At 39.8% G+C, this 14,482-nt stretch overlaps 1 protein-coding gene across 9 annotated transcripts in view; it reads left to right on the forward strand.

Moving 5' to 3' along the window:
* Window positions 1-14,482, forward strand: part of tlk2 (tousled-like kinase 2) — a 160,110-nt gene that overhangs the window by 116,013 nt on the left and 29,615 nt on the right. For all 9 annotated transcript variants that reach the window (XM_059955729.1, XM_059955736.1, XM_059955737.1 and 6 more), the window contains 4 exons: window positions 1,490-1,556; window positions 2,590-2,687; window positions 3,932-4,013; window positions 7,968-8,059. In XM_059955729.1, coding sequence (XP_059811712.1) covers window positions 1,490-1,556; window positions 2,590-2,687; window positions 3,932-4,013; window positions 7,968-8,059 — 339 coding nt within the window. The remainder of the gene's footprint in view (window positions 1-1,489; window positions 1,557-2,589; window positions 2,688-3,931; window positions 4,014-7,967; window positions 8,060-14,482) is intronic.

The following is a 14,482-nucleotide window of genomic DNA, read 5'->3' on the forward strand; positions in this document are numbered from 1 at the left end:
ACTGTTACAGTCTATATGTGAAGAAAGGATGGTCCATTGTGATAGAGCTCTGGCTCTCTCAGAAGGAATTGCATAGCATTGATTTGGGCCTTTCATTGCAACTCATCCATGCCAGCTGTAATGTTTAATCCCATTGGCCTGTATTAGACCGATATTGCACTACCCCTTTTCTGTCCAAGTACCTGCTCAAATGTCTTTTAGATGTTAGTTGTATTTGTCTCTACCACTGCGGCATGTTCTATATGCTCTCAGCCATGTGTGAAAAGACCTACCCCTCAGTCATTTAAGTTTCTCGCCTCTCACCTTAAATCTAGTTTTAGATATCCCCCAACCTAGGGCAAAGTTTCTATCTATCCTATCAATGCCACTCTATAAGGTCAAACCTCAGCCTCCATTGAGAATAAACCCAGCCTATCCAATTTATCCTTCGAAGTAAAGCCCTCTATTCTAGACCACCTCCTGGTGAATCTCTTCTGCATTCTCCTCTATTGCTACTACATATTTCCTATAGTGTGGCAATTGAAACTGTACTTGGTACTCCAAGTATGTCCTGGCCAGAGTTTTGTACAGCCACCATATGACTTCACTCAGACTAGACTCAGTGTCTCATTATAAAGCCAAGTATGCCAGATGATGTCTTCACTAGCCTATCCATTTTTAAGGAACTATAAATTTGGCACCACCCTGTCTCCGTACATCAGTGCTCCTGAGCGTTCTGCTATTTACTGCTCATGTTGGTGGTTATCTGTGTACATACCACAAACCATTTGGCCTCAGTAACAACCGTCCAACCCCCACCCCCCTTCCCTTTTCCCAAGCAATCCTCTTTACAATGGATTCTTTGCTCCAGGTATTGATTTCCCTCAAAATTATTAATGGAATTTAAAAGCTACAACAATTATTTCAACATTTGAATTTGTTCGTTTTGCTGTTACACCTATTCTCAGTTCACTTTGTTCTTTCTAAATGTAATTGTGCATTGAATAGTAAGTTGGAAAAATCATACACATTTGTATTTTCTGTTAATGTCTAAGGAAAGGTATTTGCCTCACCAAAAATAACAGCATTCTCTAGTTTGGGCCTTGCTTGAACTTGTCTTTAATTTATATAAGAATGTTCTAAGTTTAAATAAAATAGTATTTATTTGGAAAATAGACATATGGACTGTGAATCATTTTTAAAATGATGTTTTCCTATGTAATTTTATAATTGGGATTAAACAATCTTTTTCCATCTACAATAACTGATATTTTAACAACTTCTGTATGCTTTTATTGAGCTCTTCCATCTGTTAGTTTATTTTTAATGGATCCATGACAAAGTTGCAATGCGCATCACTGAGACTGTGAAAGTCATGAAATGGATACCTCTGAGTGTTTTTAATACTTGAGCTAGCAGATGAATTAAACATTTGATTCAAGGTTGTGTCCAAATCACTGATGCATAGTTTATCTTAGCAGAAATGTGACCATCTGTTTTCTTTCTGCAGGTTAACTTTAGCAGAATATCATGAACAAGAAGAAATCTTCAAACTAAGATTAGGACATTTAAAAAAGGTTTGTTTAGCCATTGTCCTGTGCCGGAGGTTCATGATGTCCCAAGCCAGAATACATAATGGAATCTGTGCTTCTAAGTTGGATTCAGGCAGTTATTTGTGGAGAGACAAACAAGGTTAATGACCTTTCACCGTTAACACTGTTCCTGTCTCCACAGTTGCTGCCTGACTGAGCATTTCTAGCATTTTCTGTTTTATTTGGGTTTCCAGCAGCTGCTGCATCTTGCTTTTCAGCCATTATTATTTCTTAACCTTTTTATAGTGAATTCATTCTCATTCTCTGCTAAAGGTGCAAACCCACCTGGAGTAGAGATCTGTCTCCATTGACAGTCCCTCTGGCACTTGATCTTAAATGATGAATGTAAAGGGTGTGAGTCGTGTTCATTTTCCAAAGCACCTGACAATTGCCAAATTATGCTTGAGAGCTCATGCTGACATCGGGCGAGAGGAAGTAAGGGAATGCATAGATCTGTTTATGTCAGTGTTGTGTTTCACCTTAAAATGGGTGATCGGCAGCCTTTGTGATCTGAGAGAGGCTTGTTGATCTTTCCAAAGATTCAAAGCACATTTATTATCAAAGAATGCATAAATTATACACCTTGAAATTTATGCTTATAGACAGTCACAAAGCAACAAACTCAAATAACCCTATTATTTTGCGCAGAGAAAGAGAGAGGAAAGAAAACATCATGCAAACAGTAGAAGCAAATTCTGAACCAGACTGAATCCCAGATCTGCTCCCAGAGCAGCCGCAGGCCCAAGCCTCAGTCCCCAGTTTGACCTTGATGCCAATTTATACTAAATTGTATTGGAATTGGTTGCCTTTGAGTGATTTGCCATCATTGATTTATAAAATGTTTATCTGTCATTTCAAGAAAAGAATCTATAATCTTGTTCAAATTAGTGAATTTTAAAATACTTGTTGTTGCCTTATACAGGCTTTTTTTTTGCATTGTCCAGTTTTTGCTGTTCAAAAAGCATTCAGTTGTTGCATAATTTGCATTTATCATTTACCGAATTTTTCCTTTCTATAGGAAGAGGCAGAGATACAGGCAGAGCTAGAGCGATTAGAAAGAGTGCGGAATTTACACATTAGGGAACTGAAAAGGATACACAATGAAGACAATTCACAGTAAGTTACCAGTTACTATACGTACACAACGCTGGAAGAACTCAGCAGGTCAGGCAGCATCCTTTCCTGATAAAGGGTCTTGGCCCGAAACGTTGGCTACTCTTTTCTCACGGATGCTGCCTGACCTGCTGAGTTCTTACAGCGTTGTGTACGTATTCTTTGATCCACAGCATCTGTAGTTGTATTTTTGTGTTTTTTTTTTACCGGTTACTATATTTGTCTTTCCATAAAGTACAACTTGAGTCAAGTTGTGAGAAATACACTGAATAGGTTGGCAAGAATTGTGTGTCTTTACATTGACATATTTAAAATACAAGTTAAAATTTTGTCTAACCTATATCTTGCATACAAAATTATCTCCCACCTCAAATATATATTTTTAAAAGTAAAGCATCAAAATGCCATCCTTGCCCTTCAGAACTGGTCACTTATGAGGATCTAGCCCTGTTGTGTGAAGATTGAGGATTATAATTAGCTGCTGGGAAATCAGTATGTAATCTCCACAAATGAAGTGTGTAATTAGAGCCCATGCATTTACTGCATAGTCAAATCCCACACTAGCCATGTGAATGTGACAGATGATGGCCAGTTGGTCTTGGATCATAGCCAGTATATTGGCTTCTGTTAGAAGTTTCATTCAAGCAACTTTAAACCCAGAAAGCTTTTCTGAGAAGTTGATGCTCGATGACCTTAGTAAACCTTGCACTTTATTGTCTCCCTACACTGCACTTTCTCTGTAACTACACTGTTGTTGTTTTACCATGCACTCCATGAAATGCACTGTTATAATGAATTCCTTCATGAACTGTATGCAAGTTAACTTCCTCAGTACGTATGATAATAATAAATCAGTTCACCAGTGTCAGGTGTTTAAAACCATGATGGCCTATTTGTTAACCAAAGAAAAAAGTTCATATTAACTCCAGATTACTAAACCAGCAGCCATTTAGGCATTGCTGAATGCATATAAGACCGTAATATATTGGAGCAGAACCAGGCTATTTGGCCCATCGAATCTACTCTGCTGTTTTATTGTGGCTAATCTATTTTCCTCTTAACCCAAGTTTCCAGCCTTCTCCCCATATCCCTCCTTGCCCTGACCAAACAAGAATCTATCAACCTCTGCCTTTAATATACGTAAAATAAGAAAAAATAGTAAGCATGCCTTATGGCTAAGAAAATATTTGTTCATGTGACTTCATATTCAAACATCTTTCAGCTAAATGAAAATGTTCTCTTTGCAGATTTAAAGACCACCCCACATTAAATGACAGATATTTGCTATTATACCTTTTGGGAAGAGGAGGTTTTAGTGAAGTGTACAAGGTATGTTATTTCAATAATTAAAGTAAGATTCAGCAAAAACGTATGAAGTGTGGAATATTGATGTGGAGTGATGGGAAAAATGCTTTCAATTTGAGACAGCTGTGTAACAAATGTTGAATTCTTTACATGGGAATTTCAATTTGGAAGCAGATTTCTGCCATTGTCTTACTCAACTACAGACTTGACTGAGATCAGTCAAACACATTTCATATGTTACTTTAGCTAGCAGGGAAGAAAACTGCATTCCTTCATTCTTGGCTGGAGTTTTTGTATCCATGTCATATTTATTTTATGTGATTTAACTGTTTTAATACAATTATGACTGCTACAGCTACTTTCCTCCTTTCATAGATAGCTCAGTGCTAGTTTCATTTTGAGAATAGATTTGTAGCGTGTTGGAAAGCAGAATAAGTTATCACTGCCCCAGTGCCACTGGTTTTACTTTAAGTTGGGAGATAAGGCAATTGAGATCTATGCGTTTTTACCAAATTAAGCTTACAAACTAGTAACTTATTCCAGTGATGGTAGTCATGCTCCATAACAATAAACATAAAATAGCAGTTTCCAGTAACGTGTCAATATTAGATCGAGGGATTATTGAATGAATTTTATTCTGCATCACTGGTGTTCAAATGAGTGCTAAATTGGTGATTTTTTAGTTTTATAATGTTAAGGGGTTAATTTTAATCATTTCAATCCTTTAAATCTATTTTAAAGGAGAAGTAAATGGTGATAGAAATCAGTTTCCTAATCCTTACCTCTATTTAGAACAGATACATAAACAAAGAATTGTCCTAATAAGCTATTGGGGAGAGTTTAAACTAGAATTGCTGGGGGGTGGGAACCGAACTGAAGAGATGGAGGAATGGGTGGTTAGCTCACAAATAGAGAAAGCTTGTAGGCAGTGTGAGAGGATGATAGAGAAGGGATGTGCTCAGACTGATAGTTTGAGTTGTGTCTATTTTAATACAAGGAGTATCGTGAACAAAGTGGATGAGCTTAGAGTCTGGATCAGTACTTGGAGCTATGATGTTGTGGCCATTACAGAGACTTGGATGGCTCAGAGGCAGGAATGGTTACTTCAAGTGCCAGGCTTTAGATGTTTCAGAAAGGACAGGGAGGGAGGCAAAAGAGGTGGGGGACGTGGCACTACTGATCAGAGATAGTGTCGTGGTTGCAGAAAAGGAGGAAGTCATGGAAGGTTTGTCCACTGAGTCTCTGTGGGTGGAAATTAGAAATAGGAACGGGGTCAATAACTCTACTGGCTGTTTTTTTTTATACAGACCTCCCAATAGTAACAGGGGCATCGAGGAACAGATGGGGAGACAGATTCTGGAAAGATGTAATAATAACAGGGTTGTCGTGGTGGGAGAGTTTAATTTCCCAAATATCGATTGGCATCTCCCTAGAGCAAGGGGTTTAGATGGGGTGGAGTTTGTTAGGTGTGTTCAGGAAGGTTTCCTGACACAATATGTAGATAAGCCTACAAGAGGAGAGGCTGTACTTGATCTGGTATTGGGAAATGAACCTGGTCAGGTGTCAGGTCTCTCAGTGGGAGAGCATTTTGGAGATAGAATTGTGATCACTATCACAATTCACTACTATCACTATCACTACCATAGCGTTGGAAAGAGATAAGAACAGACAAGTTAGGAAATTGTTTAATTAGAGTAAGGGGAAATATGAAGCCATCAGGCAGGAATTTGGAAGCATAAATTGGGAGCAGATGTTCTCAGGGAAATGTATGGCAGAAATGTAGCAAATGTTCGATTGATATTTGTGTGGCGTTCTGCATAGGTATGTTCCAATGGGATAGGGAAAGGATGGTAGGGTACAGGAATCATGGTGTACAAAGGCTGTTGAAAATCTAGTCAAGAAGAAAAAAAAACTTATGAAAGGTTCAAAAAACTAGATAATGATAGAAATCTAGAAGATTATAAACTAGCAGGAAGGAGCTTAAGAATGAAATTAGGAGACCCAGAAGGGGCCATGAGAAGGTTTTGGTGAGCAGGATTAAGGAAAATCCCAAGGCATTCTACAAGTATGAGAAGAGCAAGAGGATAAGACGTGAGAGAATAGGACCAATCAAGTGTAACAGTGGAAAAGTGTATATGGATCCGGAGGAGGTACTGGAGGTGCTTAATGAGTACTTTGCTTCAGTATTCTCTGCAGAAAAGGACCTTGGCAGTTGTGGGGATGACTTGCCGTGGACTGAAAAGCTTGATCATGTAGACATTAAGAAAGAGGATGTGCTGGTGCTTTTGGAAGGCATCAAGTTGGATAAATCACCAGGACAAGATGAGGTATACCCTAGGCTACCATAGGAGGCAAGGGAGGAGATTGCTAAGTCTCTGGCAATGATCTTTGCTTCTTCAATCGATAGGAGAGGTTCTGGAGTATTGAAGGGTTGCAGATGTTGTTCCCTTATTCGAGAGGGAGTAGAGATAACCCAGGAAATTATAGACCAGTGAGTCTTAATTCAGTGTTTGCTAAGTTGATCGAGAAGATCTTGAGAGGCAGGATTTATGAATATTTGGAGAGGCATAAAATGATTAGGAATAGTCAGCATGGCTTTGTCAAAGGCAGGTCATGCCTTACGAGCCTGATTGAATTTTTTGAGGATGTGACTAAACACATTGATGAAGGTAGAGCAGTAGATGTAGTGTATATGGATTTCAGGAAGACATTTGATAAGATACCCCATGCACGGCTTATTGAGAAAGGAAGGAGGCATGGGATCCAAGGGGATCTTGCTTTGTGGATCCAGAATTGGCTTGCCCACAGAAGGCAAGAGTGGTTGTAGATGGGTCATATTCTCCATAGAGGTTGGTGAGCAGCAGTGTGCCTCAAAGATCTACTCTGGGACCCCTTCTCTTCGTGATTTTTATAAATGACCTGGATGAGGAAGTGGAGAGATGAGTTAGTAAATTTGCTGATGCCACAAAGGTTGGAGGTGTTGTGGATAGTGTGGAGGGCTGTCAGAGGTTATAGCGGGACATTGATAGGATGCAAAACTGGGCTGAGAAGAGGCAGATGGAGTTCAACCCAGATAAGTGTGAGGTGGTTCATTTTGATAGGTCAAATATGATGGCAGAATATAGTATTAATGGTAAGACTCTTGGCAGTGTGGAGGATCAGAGGGATCTTGGGGTCCAAGTCCATAGAACACTCAAAGCTGCTGTGCAGGTTGACTCTGTGGTTAAGAAGGCATATGGTGCATTCGCCTTCAACAACCGTTGGATTGACTTCAAAAGCTGAGAGGTAATGTTACAGCTATATAGGACCCTGGTCAGACCCCAGTTGGAGTACTGTGCTCAGTTCTGGTCACCTCATGACAGGAAGGATGTGGAAACCATAGAAAGGGTGCAGAGGAAATGTTGCCTGGATTGGGGAGTATGCCTTATGACAATAGGTTGAGTGACCTTGACCTTTTCTCCTTGGAGCGGTGGAGGATGAGAGGTGACCTGAAAGAGGTGTATAAAATGTTGAGAAGCATTGATCATGTGGATAGTCAGAGGCTTTTTCCCAGGACTGAAATGGCTAACGTGAGAGGTCACAATTTTAAGGTGCTTGGAAGTAGGTACAGGGGAGATGTCAGGGGTAAGTTTTTTTTTTCGCAGAGTGGTGAGTGCATGGAATGGGCTGCTGGCAACAGTGTTGAGGTGGATACAGTAGGGTCTTATAAGAGACTCCTGGATAGGTACATGGAGCTCAGAAAAATAGAGGGCTATGAGTAAAGCCTAGTTAATTTCTAAAGTAAGTATATGTTCGGCACAGCATTGTGGGCCGAAGGGCCTGTATTGTGCTACAGGTTTTCTATGTTTCTACGAAGTCCTTGCATAGACATGTGCATTGACCATGTAATGAGAATTAAGTGTCTTATGTACCATCAAACAATGTTTGCTATTTTTGATTTAATTTGTTCAAGTTTTCTGCTTTAAACCTCTCCAATAGGCATTCGACTTGCAAGAACAGAGATACGTAGCAGTGAAAATACATCAGTTAAATAAAACCTGGAGGGAGGAAAAGAAAGAAAATTACCACAAGTAAGTACAAGATTTCTGTCTGAGTGTATGTGTGAATTCTGATAGTATTCTAACTTAATCAGATGTAAAATAGTGTCTTTTTAATTATACTCTGCCAAGGGCTGCAGTATATAGGCTTATTTGGTGACATGTTTGTTGATCCTAAAGATGTAGTCAACAGGTTAACTGGGCACTGTAAAAGTATATATAGTAAAAGAATAGTTGGTTGGTGGAAACTAAAGGGAGTTAATGGAAATGTGGGAAGAATAAAGTAGGATTAATGGACAGTGTGAACTTGGTGAAGGGCCTGCTACTATGTTAAGTTGGAGTTGTGCGATTTTCTCCCCCCCCCCCCCCCCCCCAGTTTTTCTCATCAGTAGACCTTGTTGAATCTGTTGTGCTTTAAGTTCACAACATTGATTCATAAAGCTTCAACAAGCAGCAATATGATGCAGGTAGGTCCTTTGTTTTAGATTGATGGCTGAACAGTTTTGAGAACACTGAGGAGACTGCTGTGTACAATAAGTCATTCATACTCACGAGAGAGTGACTAGTTTCATGTCTCATCTGAAAACCACCATTTCTGAATGTATAGCAGTATCAGTATTACATTGGATTATCTCCAGTTACTGTATGTGCTCATCTTTCTGAAGTGGGAGCTGGAACTCACAATCTCACTGCGGCATGAATGTTGCTACTGAGCGTCCTATTTAAAAGTTACAGGTTATGATTTTGATTGCAGTCCTGTCATTTGCTATGTATTTACAACCAAAGATCCTTGAAATGTTAACTTTTTGCCTCTAAATCTAATAAGAGATTTTGAAAAACATTGGAGTTCTTTATACAATTGACTCCTTGTTACTTCCTCAGGGTGCCCAAATTGTATTATAACCAATTATAGTTCTAAATTATCCCTGACAATTCCGTGGAATTGCTTGGTGACAGACTCGCTTTGTTCTTCCCACTGTTTAGAAGGAAGGATGCAAGAGTTAGACTTTCAGATCTAGAATGCCTTTCGCTATCTCAGGAGGTTCCAAAGTCAATCACATTTATTGAAGAATACCCACCATTATATTGTATGAGTTTTTTGATTTTTGGATATTTTATTGTACTCCTTTTGTATTCTTTTTTTCAAAAAATTTGTAAGATTACATTATGCTGGCTGGAAAGAAATTTGGACTTTTAACATTTTGAATGCATTGGTTTATTCTCAATCAAAGTGGGAGTTGATTTTGGTATAGGCAATCCCTGCTGTTTGGGTGATGGGAACAACCCCTAGGAAAATTCAAAAATTACTACCTTAAAATTTGAGATGGACTTTGTGCTGATGGCAATTATTGTATGTGATTTTTTAGAAAGTAAACTATTTTTGCAATTCTGATTCTTTGTATATGCAGATGACACAGCTTCACGTCACAAAAAATTGAAGTGTGAACTGTTTTGTAGGAATGAAAACAGTTCTTCCCCCCCCCACCCCCGCCATAATGAGACGATTGCATGTGATCAACTAATGGCTTCCAGAAAATGAGTGTATTATAGCAAATTCAGACATTTTGGCATGCAACACACACAAAGTGCTGGCGGAACGCAGCAGGCCAAGCAGCATCTATAGGTTGAAGCACTGTTGATGTTTCGGGCCGAGACCCTGCGTCAGGACTCACCTGATGCAGGGTCTCGGCCCGAAATGTCGACAGTGCTTCTCCCTATAGTACTGCGTGGCTTGCTGCATTCCACCAGCATTTTGTGTGTGTTGCTTGAATTTCCAGCATCTGCAGATTTCCTTGTGTTTACATTTTAGCATGTGTCTGGTTTGTTATGATATACTAAATTTAACTTCTACAGCATAGCTGTATTCCTCTAGGCACAAGCAACTAAATTCAAAGCTGTTATGTTTTGTGAATTGGCAGCTTCTAAAGGATGGAATAATTCCTAAGGTGTACCTTCTTATCTGTTGCTCGAGCAAAATGTATCTTTATTTCCAAATATTTACTAAGATTTATGGTCTCTTCAATTCTGCATTGGTTTATAATTGCACAAAAAGTTTTTTTAGTTAAAAACTAAGAGGCACTTGAAGTTCTTGAATTATTTCCAATCACCAGCTGTTAACCTATCCTGAGCAGCTAAAGAAATTAGATCCATGTTCTTTGGAGTTTCAAAGAAGGAGGGTTAATTTTGTACCATAGTCCTACACAAATTGGAAGACAGGCCCTTTGGGCAAGTTTCTATGCCAACCAAGTTGCCTCACTGAGCTAGTCCCATTAGAAACACCTCCTATCCATGTACCTGATCAAGCATAATTGTACCGGCCTCTCCAGCTTCCAATGGCAGCTCGTTCTATATCTGCAGGGCCCTGTTCATGGAAAAAGTTGTCTCTCAGACCCTTGTTAAATATACCCTTCCCACCTTATGCCAATGCTCTCTAGTTTTGAACTCCCCAACTTGCAGAAGAAGACTGACTATTATATTTCTTATTGAAACATACAAAGTACATAAGTGGTCTTGACAAGGCAAACGTTGAGATGTCATCCCACTGGTGGAAACCTCAAATGGGTGGCCATTGGTTATTTAAAAGTGATGTGCAAGATGCTCTTGCAGAAAGTGGTGACTCTTGGGAATCTTCTGCCCTTAAGGGTTGTAAAGATGAGATCGTTGGGGGTATTTGGAGAAGTGGATACATTTTTTCGAAGATCGGGGAATTGCCAACAGCGAGGAGCTGGGATAGATAATGATGGCGTACTTCTGAGGACTGATTGAGCTCGTATTACATGGAAAATTACAGTACAATACAGGTCCTTTGGTACACAATGTTGTGCTGACTTTTGAACACACTGTAAGATCCAACTAACCTTTCCCTCCTATATAACCCTCCATTTTTCTATCATCCATGTGCCTAGCTGAGTTTCTTAAATGCCCCTAACTCTGCCGCCACCCCAGCAAGGTGTTCCATGTACTCACCAGTCTGTTTAAAGAACTTCTAACATTCCCCCTCTCCCAAAGTTTCCTCCAATCACCTTAAAATTATGCCCCTTTGTATTAGCTGCTACTTCCCTTCTAAAGAGGCTCTGGCTATCCACTGTATCTATGCCTCTCATCATCTTGTAGATCTCTATTGTCACCTCTCATCTTTCTTCACTTTAAAGAGAAAAACCCTAGTTCACTCAACCTGTCTTCATAAGACATGCCCTCTAGACCATTCAACATCCTGGTAAATCTCTTCATTTAAATATGCATAAAATTACTGCACAGATTTGCAAAAATGTTATCATTAATATACTTTTTTTTAAAATGGCAATTCTAAAACAAAATCAGAAATGATGTAAGAACTCAGCCAATGATCTTTCAAGAATAGATAGATTCTGGCATTGTACTGGACAACTGGAAAATTGCAAATGTTACTCTGCTATTTAAGAAGGGTGGGAGGCAGCAGAAAGGAAACTATATAGACCTCTTAGCCTGACATCAGTGGCTGGGAAGTTGATGGAATCGATTGTTAGGGATGAGATTACGGAGTACCTGGAGGCACATGACAAGATAGGCCAAAGTCAGCATGGTTTCCTAAAAGGAAAATCCTGCCTGACTAACCTACTGCAATTTTTTTGAGGAAATTACAAGCAGGGTAGACAAAGAAGATGTAGTAGATATGGTGTTCTTGGATTTTCAGAAGGCCCTTGAAAAGGTGCCACACATGAGGCTACTTAGCAAGATAAGAGCCCATGGAATTACAGGGGAGTTACTAGCATGGGTGGAGCATTGACTGATCGGCAGAAAACAGAGTGGGAATAAAGGGATCCTATTCTGGCTGGCTGCCGGTTACCAGTGGAGTTCCACTGAGGTCAGTGTTGGGACCGCTGCTTTTTAACATGTATGTCAATAATTTGAACTATGGGATTACAGGTGTCTCCCGCTTTACGAAAGTTCGCTTTACATCGCTTTGCTTTTATGAAAGACCTAAATTAGTAACCTGTTTTCGTTAACCAAAAGAAATCTGAAGAGGATTTTCCCTTTTACGAATAAAGCACCCACTTTAAACTTGTGTTTACCCCGAGAAAGACTACCATGACCATGAAGCCTTGCGCTGGCAGGTGCATGCACATGTGTGTATGTGCCTTTTTTTTAACGTTTTATGTGCTATTTGGTATTATTTGGTTATTTTTTGGGTCTGGGAACACTCAAAAAATTTTCCCATATAAATTAATGGTAATTGCTTCTGCACTTTATGCCATTTCAGCTTACGAAAGGTTTTATAGGAATGCTCTACTTTTGGATAGCGGGGGGAATCCTGTAAAGAATTTGTGGCTAAATTTGCAGATGATACAAAGATGTGTGGAGGAGTGGGTAGCGTTGAGGAAACAGAGAGGCTTAGATAGTTTAGGGGAATGGGCAAAGTGGCAAATGAAATAGTGTTGGAAAGTGTATGGTCATGCACTTTGGTGGAAAAAAATAAATGGACAGACTATTATTCAGATAGGGAGAGAATTCAAAATGCAGAGATGCAAAGGGACTTGGGAGTCCTTGTGCAAGATACCCTAAAGGTTAACCTCCGGGTTGTGTTGGTGGTGAAGAAGGTGAGTGCAATGTTAACATTCATTTCTAGAGGTATAGAATACAAGAGCAGGGATGTGATGTTGAGGCTCTATAAGGTACTCGTGAGACCACACTTGGAGTATTGTGTGCAGTTTTGGGCTCCTTGAGTTAGAAAGGATATACTGACATTGGAGAGAGTTCAGAGAAGATTCATGAGAATGATTCCAGGAATGAAAGGGTTACCGTATAAAGAACGTCTGGTGGCTCTTGGGCTGTATTCCCTGGAGTTCATGAAAATGGGGGGAGGGGATCTCATAGAAACATTCTGAATGTTAAAAGGCCTGAACAGAGTAGATATGGTAAAATTATTTTCCATGGTAGGGGAGTCTAGGACAAGACAGCACAATTTCAGGATTGAAGGATGCCCTTTCAGAACTGAGATGCAAAGAAATTACTTTAGTTGGAATGTGGTAAATCTGTGGAATTTGTTGCCACTAGTGGCTGTGGAGGCCAAGTCATTGGGTGCATTTAAAGCAGAGATAGGTTCTTGGGCATCAAAGTGTATGGGGTGAAGGCAGGGAGTGCAGATGACTGGAAGAATTGGATCAGCCCATGATTGAATGGTGGAGTAGACTCGATGGGCCAAATGGCCTACTTCTGCTCCTATATCTTATGGTCTTATCTGAGGAAGGACCCCGACCGGAAGCATTGACTGGCTTGTCTTCCCACAGATGCTGCTTTACTGGCTGAGTACTCCCAGTATACCTGTTTTATTACAGATCTGAGCAACTACATTTTTGTTTTTCATTTAATGAATTCTGATGTGTGAACTAGCAGAGCCTTATAATACATGAGAAAATCTGCAGATGATGGAAATCCAAAGTAGCGCACAAAATGCTGGAGGAACTCAGTAGGCCGCGATGAGGTCACAGTCAGGTTGGAGGAGCAGCACCTTGTATTCCATCTGGTTAGCCTCCAGCCTGATGGCATGAATATCGATTTCTCCAACTTCCATTAGTTGTTTTCCCCCTCACCTTATCTCCTTGCCTGCAAATCACCTCCCTCTGGTGCTCCTCCCACTTCCCTTTCTTCCATGGTCTTCTGTCCTCTCCTATCAGATTCCTCTCCTCCATCCCATTATCTTTTTCATTAATGAACTTCCCAGCTCTTCAGTCTCTTCTTCCCCCCCCCCCCCCCCCCCACATCTCCACTTCCCGGTTTCACTGTTACCTACCATCTTGTACTACTTCTACCCTTCCCTCCACCGTACTTTCTTTCAGGTCCTGATGAAAGGTCTCAGCCTGAAATATTGACTATTTGCTCTTTTCCATGGATGCTGCCTGGCCTGCTGAGTTCCTCCAGCATTTTGTGAGAGCCTTATAAAAATAAGGCTACATACAGTTGGGTATTAGACCAATACTTTGAGTTTTCTATTTTCTTGTTTTGCTATCCCTTCTAAAATCGATCCCCATAAAAATGTGACCTCTTAAATCTTTATTACCAACATGTTCATGGTTCTAACTCTCCTGTTTCTGATCTAATATTCATTGTCATTTTTTAAGCTAACTGTTAAATCACACCCTCTCCTTTAATGCCTCTATCACATTCCTATCTTTCCTGCTGCCCTGTGGTTCTGAAAGCAATCTTTATCCAGTTCAACCTTGATGCCATTTCTTTTTTGTAATTTATTTTTTATTGAAGTTCATCATCAAACAAACATTTCCATAAGATGTATTTCAGATATTGTACATATATATATCATAGTCGTATATTCACAAATCTCCACATAAGATTTATCTGAGGTATACACTTATGGAAAAGAGAGGAAAGAAAGAACTATGTGCAAGTAGGGAGTGATTTTTTTTACAACATATTCATTGATCTGTGAGAATAAAATCAGGCCTATGAGGTGTTATGTAG

The sequence above is a fragment of the Hypanus sabinus genome, chromosome X1, assembly GCF_030144855.1.
Source record: "Hypanus sabinus isolate sHypSab1 chromosome X1, sHypSab1.hap1, whole genome shotgun sequence".
In the NCBI taxonomy this organism is placed as follows: Eukaryota; Metazoa; Chordata; class Chondrichthyes; order Myliobatiformes; family Dasyatidae; genus Hypanus; species Hypanus sabinus.